The 13,906-nt window shown below is 31.4% G+C and overlaps 3 protein-coding genes across 3 annotated transcripts; 2 read left to right on the forward strand and 1 right to left on the reverse strand.

Annotated features, from left to right (window-relative positions):
- The first annotated feature begins 2,901 nt into the window (after positions 1 to 2,901).
- LOC102608340 (L10-interacting MYB domain-containing protein-like) lies at positions 2,902 to 13,525 on the forward strand. Its single transcript, XM_052432010.1, has 3 exons — positions 2,902 to 2,916; positions 12,363 to 12,728; positions 12,809 to 13,525. The coding sequence occupies exons 2-3, from the start codon at positions 12,399 to 12,401 to the stop codon at positions 13,355 to 13,357; spliced, it is 879 nt and encodes a 292-aa protein (XP_052287970.1). The 5' UTR covers positions 2,902 to 2,916; positions 12,363 to 12,398; the 3' UTR covers positions 13,358 to 13,525.
- Positions 2,928 to 5,171, forward strand: LOC102608922 (uncharacterized protein At2g29880-like). Its single transcript, XM_025099826.2, has 3 exons — positions 2,928 to 3,817; positions 3,942 to 4,291; positions 4,377 to 5,171. Exons 1-3 carry the CDS (start codon positions 3,811 to 3,813, stop codon positions 4,923 to 4,925), a joined length of 906 nt encoding a protein of 301 aa, XP_024955594.1. The 5' UTR covers positions 2,928 to 3,810; the 3' UTR covers positions 4,926 to 5,171.
- LOC102608630 (uncharacterized) lies at positions 5,303 to 7,582 on the reverse strand. Its single transcript, XM_006481473.4, has 4 exons — positions 7,239 to 7,582; positions 6,738 to 6,994; positions 6,184 to 6,635; positions 5,303 to 5,754 (listed from the first exon to the last, which is right to left on the reverse strand). Exons 1-4 carry the CDS (start codon positions 7,364 to 7,366, stop codon positions 5,482 to 5,484), a joined length of 1,110 nt encoding a protein of 369 aa, XP_006481536.1. The 5' UTR covers positions 7,367 to 7,582; the 3' UTR covers positions 5,303 to 5,481.
- Positions 13,526 to 13,906: the final 381 nt, after the last annotated feature.

The following is a 13,906-nucleotide window of genomic DNA, read 5'->3' on the forward strand; positions in this document are numbered from 1 at the left end:
TAAAAACAACCAATTTCATAAAATCATTTTTCCATTAAATATGAAACATTTATAATGTGAAAATAATGATTTATTTAAAAAGAATATTAAATAATTTGGGCTTAAAAGATTAATCATTCTAAGATTAATCATTCTTAATCTTATTTGTTATCATCAAAATCAATATTATGGAAACATATATGTTAACAAATCAATGGTACACAATATTTGTAGGCAAAAATAAAATTTAAAAAATAATGGTAAACGGTTAACAAATGTGTAAGGGGTGGAGAAGTTTGTAAAATAACTATGACCACCCTTAGAGTTTGAAACAATTTCACTTAAATAGCATATTTTATTTAAAATTATTTTTCAATCCCCCTTTAAATTTGAAATGTGATAATCTTTTTTAAATAAATCTTTCAAAATCTATTTCCATTAAGTATAAAATATAATGGTAGGTTATTTAACACAAATCAAATAAATAAGTTGCAATTGCAAAATTTATATATGATATAACACTAATAAATAACACAACTAAGTACATATATTTAAGTAAATGTCATAGTTACATCAATAAACTCATTGTTGAGATTGCTTGTAACATAAAAATTACTTGATCACACATGTTTTAATAAAATTTAATATCGTATATTAAAATACTCATTATTTTATATAATATTAAGGGTCATTATATAATTGATCATGAAGTATGTATTATTTTTAATACCCATTTAACATACTTATTTTCTTAATTTTATATTTATCTTATAGTTAATATCCTTACATGGTAGGAGTTTTAAGTTTTATAAGCTTATATATTTTCATTTTATTTTCAAATATCACTTTGTTAATTTCATAAAAGTTAAATCGAATATATATTCATAATGAGCTTTAGTTTATGAATTGTGAAAGATTATTTTATTGATATCCTTTGATTGTGATTATAAAATTTTATGTTATGACGAGTCATTACTTTTGTTATGATAGTTAATAGTGATAATAAATAAAATATTGCCTTCAATAATATTTACGTGGGAAAAAAAGTGAAAGAAAATCATTTATATTTTTAGATTTTTATTGACATGGTAAGAAATTATCTCAGCCTTATAAAATTTAACTTTCACAAGCTTGTTTTCATTTTATTTTCAAATGTCACTTTGTTAATTTCATAAAAGTTAAATCTAACACATATTTCTAATTAACTTTAGTTTATGAATCATGAAAGATTATTTTATTGTTATTCTTTGATAGTAATTATAAAATTTATATGCTACGAAGAGTCATTACTTTTATTATGATAATTAATAGTGACAATAAATAAAATATTACATCAAATAATATTTAATGGACAAAATGAGGAAAAAAATCATTGTATGTTTTTATATTTCCATTATAAAGATATGGTTTGTGATACTGTAACTTAAAATTTTGGTACAATATTTGAGCCACTAATATCTCATAGTCTAATGGTTGATATTGAAAGTCAAAACACCATTTCATAATGTTATGTCATCCACCATTGAATTGCATGAAATAAATAGTTTAATTTTTTGATAAAAATTTAAATCAAAATATTTCTCACTCTATAGTTATATAGACATATATATTTTTCAATAATAATTGGTGAATAAAATATTTCTCATTTGTTGTGACTCATATAGTATTATTAATAAAACACATATAAAATCGTTTATTGCAATGCTTTCTATTATCATTATTGTTTAGGTATTAGTGGTTTGTAATTAAATTCATACAATACAAATTATTACAAGACTTTGTGTTAAATAGCCTACTTGATATTATATTTTATACTTAATGGTAATTGATTTTGGAAGATTTATTTAAAAGAAATTATCATATTACAAATTTAAAGGAGGGCTGAAAAGTAATTTTAAAAAAAATATACTATTTAAGTGAAATTGTTTCAAACTCTAAGGGTGGTCACAATTATTTTACAAAAATTATCTATCCACTTGAACGGTTACCATTATTTTTAAATTATTTTTTTAGTACAAATATTGTATACCATTGATTAGATCTAATGGTTCATAATTAATACATTATTGATGCTGTAAAAAAATTTACAGCATCATAGAGGAACCCTTAAAAAACACATACCTTTTGCGGTTAAAATTCCGTGCAAAATCTTCCATAAAACCAATAGTTGTCATTTTTTGACTTAGGTGTTATGATGTAGATACAATTAACAATATTTGGATACAAGCAACAACTTAATGTTTAAGAAAAGTAGGTTATCATATAGTGATGAGTTGGAAGAGTTTAAAAAAAAATATTATCCAATAAAAAATTATTTTTAACAATTGTAATTTGCTTAAGATAAAAATTTAGTTTTAGCAATTTTAATTTGCTTAAGGGAAATTTTAATAAAATAAATTATTTAAAAAGTTAGTTTATTAAGTAATTTGATCAATCAAATAAATTTCAAATATTTTTAAACTTAATCACATAAGTCTTTTCTTTTTTTCCCCTCCTTTTGTTGAAATACAAATAATTTTCCACTTTAGCTATGCATGATCATCTCTTGCAATTATTTTTTTTATTAATAAAATATTTGCTCTTACATAGGATGCATTGAATATCCAGAGTAAGCATTAAGCAACAGAACTAAAAATATCATTATTATTATTATTATTATTATTATTATATCAAATATTTGGAATTTACATGGAATTCACCCCTTCTTTTTTATGTTTTTGTTTTTAGAAAAATAAAATACGTAGAAAATGGGCCCTGCTGCCGTATTTTAAAAATATGTTAATTTCATTAAAACGCAGGATCGCGTTTGGAAACTGTACAACGACGTCGTCGTTTTGACTATCTCGCAAAATAAAATCCCAAATTTATTGAAAACGGGATGCACTTCTTTCGTATCCGGCGTTTTCCACCCAGGGACCCGGACCAGACGCCAGCCAGGTACTGTTCTTCTTCTCACTCTAAATTGGGCTTCAAACTAAAACCATTCATCTTCAGTTGTCCGTGTTTAAGACTTCTAACGCAAATAGGGTCTCTTACAACTAGCATAAATGAGTATTCTTTAAACACTAATTAACACAAATGTAAGCAACGTTTTAGGGATTCTCAGTGCTAAGAACCCACAGGGTCACTTAAATGAGTGTTATTGAAACTTTGATTCATAAGTTTTCTCGTTGAGTATGCAAAATCTCACATGCAGAGACGTGGGTTTTGTCTTTGTTGTACGTATAAGATTAATTTTCTGATGATTCTACTGCTAAGAGCTAAAAGTTCTCTAAATGGGAACGGTTGCTTCAGATACGCAGCAATATTGTATAAGCTTATAAGCAGTAGAAGAGCAAACGCAGAGTCTTGCATTAAAATTAACAAACCTAAAAACAAGTTTTCGGAAAAATACAGCACTACCTTTAACCCAATTATTGTTTAATAACCTTATGTATGTTGTTGTCATTGTTGTCTCGTAGGAACTCAATGAGTTTTCAGTTTGATTTAAGTATAACTGTTCTATTATAAAGCATAACAAGTTTTGTACCAGAACCATATGTCAAATGAGAGAGGTGAGCCCTTGTATGAGGTGTATTGTCACACTATTGTTCTCAAACTCTGTAATTTTCTGCCAATTTTTTATATCCTGATAGACATAACATGATCATTCTTCTCTCTTACAGTTTTAGCCCTGTAACAAACTAAGTTTGGCTAGAATTCTATCTGAATCTTCCTCTACTTTGTCATTTCCCTCTATGACTTTCTGTATTAGTAACTTGGATTTTACAACATCGGTTGAAGACGTGTGTGTGCTGGTTTTGAGTTTCAAGTATCTAAGATTGGATAAAGATGACATGTACGTTATGTCATTGTAACTTGTTATTGTTTGAATTTTGGCTTCCTTGATATTAATGGTTTGAATATTTGACATCTTGACACCTATAAGAGAGTATAGTTTCAAAGTTTTGTTTTCTTGGTAGTTGGAGAAGTTATGCACATTATGGCTTCCGATGATTTTGATTTTGATGATAAAGCTGAGTGGTCTTCAAGGAATGAAGAAATATTTATACGTATATTGCATGAACATGTGAAAATGGGAGATTTGGATTCCAAAACGACATTTAACAAGAAGATATGGAGTGTTATAGATGATAAGTTATTTGCAGAAACTAATAGAAGATTCACTGAGCCAAAACTTAAGTCAAAGTTCAATCGGTTACGCAAGAAACACCGTGAATTTTCTGATCTAATTAAGCATCCTGGCTTTGATTGGAATCCTGTTACAAATATTGTCATTGCACCAAATAGTCTTTGGGCGAATTATGCTAAGGTATATCTTCTACTTTCAAACTGTTAGTTACATACTATTTTCCAATGTTCAAATTGTGTACTTATATATCATTTTGTTTTTGTAGAAAGTTCCTGGTGTCAAGCCATATCGTAAAAAAGGTTTGGAGCACTTTCACATGTTAGGAGAGATATTCAGCACAACTACAGCAACAAGTCACACGCATGTCACATTGAGCCAACTTTCTCCAACGTCAGATGATGAACGTGAACTTCCCAAAAACTTATTCAAGGCTAGAGCTCTTGTTCATGTACCAAAGGATGATGATCGTGTGGACCTTGCAGCAGAGCCTCAAAAGGTAAAAAGAGTTCGTCGATCACTCGACCAATCATCCGAGCATATTCCAAAACTTTGGGACAAGATGGAACATTACATGGAGATCTGTAGTGAACTCTTAAAACATAAATTAGAAAAGATCAAGGCAAAAAGCTCTGCTTCAACTAGGAAGACTGAGATGTATTCCATCCAAAAATGTGTTGATGCTGCTGAGGCATTGGGAGATGTTGACGCTGACACTTTTGACAAGCTGATGAAGAAGATAATGCATCTTGAATGGAGAACAGCTTTTCTTAGTATGAATGATGGGAGGAAGAGAGGTTGGCTGGCTAGTTTGTAATATATTGTTGTTTTAACTGTGAAAACTATTTAGTTTTTAGTAATGTGTAGTTGAGTTAGATTTGGATACATCAATTGCTGATCCTACTTTTGTAGCCTTAAATTGGATGAACTATTTCCACATTTGTGTCATCTGCATATAAGCAAATCCAGAATTTCGGCACGTCTCTGGATTTGCTATAGCTAGTTGCTGTATTGTCTACTTGTTAGTGTTTGTTGTTTGTAATTATGTTGTTTTCTTTACTTATTCTTCTTCTTCATTTTTTTTCACCTATTTTTGTCAACTTATGTGTAAATAAAGAAGTCCAGCTTCGTTTTGCTATAATAATAATAATAATTTTTGTGAAAAGCTTTTGCACAGTATTGGCAATTTAAAACTCACAGCAAATATGTTATTTTTATATTTTATACAATCAAATCACACCAAACCTTAAAAAATACAAATGCCCAAGCAAACCCAGAACAATAAAGTTTAATAAACAGTACAACAAATTAAATGAAACAAAGAAATTGAGAATGTTACACCTGTAGGATGTCTAACGAACTGAACTCACTTCTTAAGCATGTGCAACATCTGGTTCTAAGCCCATTTGCTTCCTTGTTTTCCCAACAAATAAGTCTCTAGATTTGATTAAGCCAGGAACACAACCAATGGTGGTCATAAATGGCAACTGTGCCACAGCGTCTTTCCTTCCCAGGGAAACAATTGCAATTGCTGAATGTGGCCGATAAGTTGTCATTTTGCTTTCTCTTTCTCCCACCATCAATACCTTCAAGTTCTTTGCAGCCACTTGAGCATGTTTCTGTGCTAAAAACCCCTGTTTAATTTCCTGTCATGCATTATCCAATCAGTAATAGGCATTAGATTTTCAAAATGAAAGCATGAAAAACTATCTAGGCCACACAGCATTCCTTGTTGCATGGCTCAGTTGAAGGAGAAGCATGTGATGCAGGTAACCAATTTTTGATAGACAACAATAACATCAAAATATAAGCTAATACTATGTTAATGAAATGACCATACCACTCAACAGCGATTCAAAATCTCCTTGAGCAATTACCTCATAGTCAATTTGAAACATTACATATGAGTTTATTGCAACTAGATTGCTGTAGTTAACAGAAATTGCAAACTGTAGCTAAATAAAGTGCTTCTTGACCCAAGTTAATTAGCAATCTCATCAAGCATTGAAATAAATACTACTGGTTTGTGCTCCTGAAAGCTAGAATACTTGAGGAAAAATCATAGAAGCACTTACTCGAATATCAGTAATATCTCCAATTGCAAATATGTTCTTCTGACCCTTCACTCTTAAATTCTCATCAACCATTAGCATTCCATGAGTATCCAAACTATCCTTCAATATAGTATCCTTAAGCCAATCTGAACCTACTGGTTTTCCTGTGCATAGGAAGTGGCAATCTGCATTTATGGTATCTCCTGTTGAGGTCAGATACGTGTCGCTTCCTTCTGAAACAGAATCCAAATTGACTCTTTCCCCCAGCTTCACATCAACCTTCTTTGATATCAACCAATCTCGAGTCTTATCACCGGCTTTAGGTCCAATAAATTCCAGCAACCTCGACCCCTTGTGCACTAGAGTAACCTTCTTCTCCGGGAAGTCAACAGCTATTTCTCCAGCAAGCTCAACACCAGTGGGACCTCCTCCAACAATCAAAATCGAACGAGCAGATTTAATCTTTTGATTCTCTGTCAGTGCAAACAAAACGAAGTTTAACTTGAGATTACAATAGCAGCTATGACAAAGCTAATACTATGAATTAGGCGGCTTTGCATAACTACAGTTTCTACCTGCTTGATATTGATTAAGCCTCTCTGTCCTAGTTTTGGGGACAGGATCCTTGTGGCCGGTGGCAATGACAAGATAATCATACACAACACGGCGGCCCTCTGCAGTCAAAACTTCATTTTCAGTGATATTGATTGCAGGAGAAGCGACAATACGACCATTGACGAGGTAATCCGTGTGGTTAATCACTGATCTCTTTCCAAAAGATGGCTCCACCATTGCCCTTAAGCTTGCCCATGTGATCTCAAAATACTCTTTCCTGTTTCAATTTCACTCTTTCTTAAAACACAAAGAATAGAACAATCCCCTACATAAAGAAAAGTTCATAGGTACAATTCTTTAGCCACCAACTTTGTTAACTACCCTTTGGTGATTTATTTGCAAGATGCCCTTCTGAAAATACAAATATTGAATCTTTCTTTTTCAACAGTTTATCATTCTATGGCATACGAAAAACAGAATATTCACATATGAATCAACAGAAACAAGAAAGATTTGCTTACGGGTCAATGAGGGTAACATCTGCACTGAATTGTAAAGACTTAGCAACCAGGGAACCAGCAACCCCTCCTCCGATCACCACCACTCTTTTATTCTTTCCTTCAGATTGTTGTTGCCGCCGACTCTCCATTAATTCTTTCCCAGATGCTCTGCTTTGCTTCTGCCTCTCATCTGATTCTCGATTTAGAACGCTTAACCGGTCATTATCTTATATAAGGACGCGGCTTTAACCAAATTCCAAGTAAAGATGATGAAAGGAAAATGTTCGAATGCAGAGATGACAAGTTGCCCATTTTTTACAACCTTCCATGTCCCTTCCGTTCAGTCATTCTTATCAATTTAAAAACAGATTTAAAGGGCAGTTGGTAGCCAAATTGTCATTTAAAACAATTAAGCCTTTAAAAGAATTAATTAGACCCCTATAGTTTGGCTTAAACAATAACTAGTCCTTACCGTTTGAGAAATACTCAACTGTACCCTCATCCGATATCAGATGCAGAGTAGACAAAGGGACTTGTGATGCATAATCTGCTGCTGGATATGGTGAATTTGATTTATTTTATGAGTAATGATACAGCCACAAATTCTTGTACAAATTTATTTTGTACAAACTGATGTGGCATGATAAGATTGATTGAATTAAATATCACTTGACCCACATGATTTGTTTTTATTAATTTATATTTTCATTCAACCAATCTTATCATGACACGTCAGTTTGTACAAAATAAATTTGTACAAGAGTTTGTGGTTGTATCATTACTCTTATTTTATTTTTCACGATACCTCCATCATAGTCGTCGTTGCATGATCTAGTTTTTGCGACACCTTAATATCTTAAAGATGCTTAATGAAAAAAACTGATAAAGTTTTGAAAAATAGTCTTTAACACTTGTTTTTCAGTTTATGACATGGCTGTAGATTATATCCCATCTGCTATACAATATCTGATAGCATCTGATAATTCAGATTCTGCAACTTTCGTAGACAGTGCCTGAAGATCATGGGTGGCTTTAAGTAAAGGCGAACAAGACGATCGTTTAAGGCCCCAAATTTTAAAAAGGTCTCAGTTTTTTAGTATTAGTAATAATTCTCTAGTTAATAAAATCTTTTAAAAAAATTATGTGTGGTAGAAAAGCCTATTAGACATATTTCTAATTAATAATTATCCTATAATTAATAATTTTTTTATATAAAAACCTATAATTGGTTATCTTATTATTAAAGAGATATAATTAATAATATTGTCTAACCATTAATTTATTCATTATTAGTTTTTCTAATAAAAATAAGCAAATTTTTTATCTTTTCAACTTCTTAAAAAAGCTCAATTATTCAACATTAAAATCTTTGACTTTGAGTATTCCTTTTTAATTTCTACTAAAAATCTTATAATCTAGAAAATTATAGATGAAAAATTTCTTGTTCTCTTCTCTACAATGAAGATTATTACATGCATTAGTTCATTCAAAAAAGAAAAAGAAAAAAATAGTTACTTGAAATACAAAGTCCATATCCATTATCTAACCATCAATTCATGATCTCAACTTTTTATGTGTTACCATTCTAAATATTCTATTTGAAAATAATATTATTCTCATTTATTCGTTTGCTTCTTTTTGTATAATTTCTAATGGTAAATTTTAGATTTTGTTTTTGAAAATTTTTAGAATCTTCTTGATTATTTGTTGAAATTCAAGAATAAAAACTTAAATGGATTTTTAGTTCTTTATTGTTTTATTAAGTATTGAAATTACTAAATAAAAAGAGCCCTCGTAAAAAAAAAGAAAAAATTCGCCTAAAGCCCCTAATACTGTAAAGCCGGCCCTGCTGAAGATGCATCAGCTTGTGAAGATGTCAAAATACTTTCTTGTATGTTAAGTCATGGGTCACTAATCATTGCTTGATATATGTAGCAATTTAGATAGACTTCTGTCTGGCAAATCATATGAACATGTTTCTTTTTGTGCAGTACTCTGAAACAACTGATCTTATGAAACATCGCCCACTAACTGTTTTTGGGCGACGGACCATCGCCTAGATTAGAAAAAAAATAAAAAATGATACATTCAGTTTAACGGAATTTCGGGCCTGTGGAGGATGCTCAACCACTTAGAAGCAAACAAATTTTCTGATTAAAAATTTAATTTTAGGGGATAAATGAATCCCTTTCAAGGTCTGTTGTAAAATTGAAGAGCATATTTTAGATGAATAAGGGTTTTAATAATTAAATTTGTACAATTTAAAAGCATGAACATATTTTGTAAATCCTAATTGATTGGATTAAATATCTGTTAATCCACATAATTTATTTTTATTATTTTATATTTTTATCTAACCACTAAATTTATACCACATCAATTTGTACAAAATAAATTTATTCGAGAATTTACAACTCTATCACTAAATTTTTGTAGTTTTTTCCTTGGCAGGGTTTCAATAATTATGCTGATATATAAAATGAATGATTTCGTTACGCAATTTCTTTGCCATTCATGTGCGAAGTGCAAGTTTGTGCCTCCTCGTAATATATTGAAAAAGATTGCATTTTTCCAAACTGGAAAGTGATTGGACGGAATAAAAATGGTTGTTTTTGTTCCTTAAAATTTAATTTATTTAATTTCATGGCAAATGAAAATTACTTGCTCTTCGTGCACTCATGCTATAATAATGCAATAATGAAAATTGCACCAAACGGTAAACAATGCTTTTGCCAGTCTCATGAAGACATTTTATAATATTTAAGCAAACAACTCCTCAAGCTGAAACAATGAAAGTTGATTACAAAGGCTGTACCTTGTAAGATGTCAAACGAACTGAACTCACATGTCAAGGGGAAGCTAAAGGGTGGCTAACCCGGACAGTCCGGGTAAGATTTTGGAAAATAATTTGTTAATTAATTACACAAATTTCTTAGTTTACATGCCTGTTTTGAAAATTTTAAGCAAGACCCTATAATTGAAGAAAACCTTCTTAATTAGGATGAATTGTTGGTTTATCTCAATCGTATCATGAACTTAAATAGTAATTAAAAAATTTCAGTTCACCCTAAAAACTAGTGTTAGCTTCGCTCATCCCAAGAATGTACAATATTATCATCAGATTATAAGCCCAATTGCTCCCTTGTTTCAACTAACATACAAGTTTCTAGACTTGAAGTAGCTTGGAATCCAGCCACTGATTGTTATAAATGGCAACTGATTGCATTGCGTCTCTCCTTCCCACGGAAACAATTGCCATATTTTCAGACTCCGCCCTATAAGTTGTCATTTTGCTTTCATTTTCTCCAGCCATTAGTAATTTCAGGTTCTTTGCAGCCACTTGAGCATGTTTTTGTGCTAAATACCCTGTTTAATTTCCTGCCACGCAGTTATATATACAACCAAGAACAATACATTAGCAATTTCCTTAAACCAAGTCGAAAAAATTAATAGAATGCTGACAAAAACAAGGTAAAACCAATGCACCCATTCGCAATTTCTATTAGTGTCGTGTCAGAAATCTGTCTCTTCTTAAATATTTATCTTTAAACTTACTCTAATATCAGTAATATGCCCAATTGTAAATATATTCTTCCGACCGTTAACTCTTAGATTCTCATCGACTACCAACCTTCCATGCATATCCAAATTATCCTTCAATATAGTATCTTTAAGCCAAGACGAACCTATTGGTCTTCTATTAAATAGGAAATGACAATCAGCTTTGATGCTTTATTCTTTTTAGGTCAAATTGACGTATGATGGTTACGTGGGACGAGCAGAGTGCTTTTCAAAAGGAATAACTCGGCTACAGAAAGCAGTTTAAAAATATGATGAATCGAGATAAGTTCCCTCTTAATTAGGATTGACACAATATATTTAACAAACAAACTTGGAGTTTATGTGTTGATTCTTTAGAACGTTTTAAACTTATAAGAAGATTTCTATAATGTTTGGAGTCTGTCCATATTTAACGAAACAAAGAGGATTCTCATGATATTTACCCTTTTTAAATTGTTTTTCATTTTAAGTTTTTCAAGAAAGAAAAAACATGGAAAACGAGCTCGGCTGCCGTATTTGAGAAATATATACTATAAAACGCAGGTTTGTGCTCAAATGACAAAACGGCGCCGTTTTTTTTCTGTTTTGCGAAAAGAAATCCCCAAATCCATTGAAAACAGGATTCACTGTTTCGTATCCGGCGTTTTCCACCCGTAGACCAGGACCAGACGCCAGCCAGGTACTGTTCTTCTTCTCCCACTATAACTATCCGTGGCCAAATATATGTATATTTTCTCGCTGGTATTACTTCAAAATTAGCTAAATTAAAGAAATAAGTTTTTAATTTTTGTTAGGGTTTTCTCAAATTTCTGTAATGAGCTTCAAATTAAACCCATTAGTCTTCAGTTGTTTGTGTGTAGAACTTAAAAGACAGATTGGGTTTCTTAGAACTATCTTATCCTTGTTATATGTACACAAACTAAGACAATGTAATTAAAGCGCTTCTCGGTGCTAAGAACTGACAGGATCACTTTAAATGAGTGCTCTTGAATCTTTAATTCATAATTTTTCTAGTTGAGTGTTCAAAATCCCACATGTTGAGATATGGGTTTTCTCATTTTTGTATGGATAATGTAAATTGTGCTATTGATTGTTTAATGATTTCTATGGCAGTGATGAATCGTAATCCTCTATGCTGATGTTATATCATTAGAACTCGATAACTTTCAAGTTAATTCAAGTGTATAACAGTACTATAATGATCTCAATAAGTATAACAAATCTGCACTAGAACCATGTGTCTTAAATGATAGAAGTGAGCTCGTGTGAAGCGTTTAAGCATAGTGCACAGCATTCTTCTCTAGCCTCTCACACATTGCTGCTGGAATTTTCTTCGAACTTTTCAATCCCCATAGATACAAGGTATACCTGTCTCTTTCAGTACCGTATATCTTGAATTCTTCTGAACCTTCATCAACTCTGTCTTTTCGTTCTTTATCTTTTGATTCTAGTAACTTTGATTTTGCTATATTGTTTCAAGATACGTGCAAATATGCTGGTTTGAGTTTCAAGTCTCTGAGCTTGCTGGTGATCACATTCATGTTTTATTATGATATTTATTTTGGGGTTCCATATTATTGGCAGATTGAATTTCTGAAACTCAAATTGGCACGTATAATTATGGCTTCCGATGATTTTGATGGTGATGATAAAGCCGAGTGGTCTTCAAGGAGTGAAGGAATATTTATTCGTATCCTGCACAAACACGTCAAAATGGGAGAATTGGATTCCAAAACGACATTTATCAAGAGGCATTGGTGTGTTATAGATGATGAGTTATTTGCAGAAACTAATAAAAGATACACCATACCAAAACTTAAGTCAAAGTTCAACCGCTTACGCAAGAAATATCGTGAATTTTCTGATCTAATTAAGCATCCTGGGTTTGACTGGAATCCTGTTACTAATACCATCACTGCACCAGACTCTGTTTGGGCTGCTTATGTTAAGGTATGTACTGTACTCTATCTTTGTTACATAATTTTTTCAATATTGAAATCCTGTACTTATATATCATTTTGTTTTCGTAGAGTGTACCAGGTGTGAAGCCATATCGGAAAAAAGGTTTGGAGAACTATCATATATTAGGGGAGATATTCAGCGGAAATACAGCAACAAGTCAAATGCATTTATCATTGAGCCAACTTTCTCCAACCTCAGATGATGAACGCGAATTATCTGAAAACTTAATCAAGTCTAGAGTTCACGTTGATGCTCCCAAGGATGATGATCTTATGGACCTTGCAGTGGAGTGTCGAAAGGAAAAAAGAGTTCGTCGATCACTCGACCAAACGTCCGAGCATATTCCCAAACTTTGGGACAAGTTGGAACTTTACTTAGAGATCTGCACCAAAGTCGTAATTCAAAAATTAGAGAAGATCAATGAAAAAAGCTCTGAGCCATCTCCGAAAACTGAGATGTATTCCATCCAACAATGTATTGATGCTGCTGAGGCTATGGGTGATGTCGACAATGACACTTTCAACAAGCTGATGGAGAAGATCGTAGATCTTGAATGGAGGAAAATTTTTCTTAGTATGACTGATGACAGGAAGAGAGCTTGGTTGGCTAGCTTGTAGTATGTTGTTTCTTTAACCTTGGAAAAGTCGGTAGCTTGTAGTTATGTTTAATTTAGTTTTGGATACTTTAATTGCTTATCCTACTTGTATGATATTATATTTGATGGACTATTTGCACTTGTATGAGTTGATGTTGATATATTGTTAATGTGTTAGTTTCATTGATCATGTTGTTTACATTTTCTTAACTTAGAAAATTATGAAGTCCAGTTATTGTACTTGGATAATTTAGTTTTGGATACTTTAATTGCTTATCCTACTTGTATGATATTATATTTGATGGACCATTTGTACTTGTATGAGTTGATGTTGATATATTGTTAATGTGTTAGTTTCATTGATCATGTTGTTTACACTTTCTTAACTTAGAAATTATGAAGTCCAGTTATTGTACTTGGATAATTACGAAGTGTTTTCACCAAAGCAATTTAGAGTTTGTTTGATATTGAGATGTTGTAGCTTAAAAGTTATAGTTGTTCTGGAAAAAAAATTATAATTATAAAATAAAAATTAATAATATATAGTAAATATAATTTTTAATAATAATTT

The sequence above is a fragment of the Citrus sinensis genome, chromosome 8 (assembly GCF_022201045.2).
Source record: "Citrus sinensis cultivar Valencia sweet orange chromosome 8, DVS_A1.0, whole genome shotgun sequence".
NCBI lineage: Eukaryota > Viridiplantae > Streptophyta > Magnoliopsida > Sapindales > Rutaceae > Citrus > Citrus sinensis.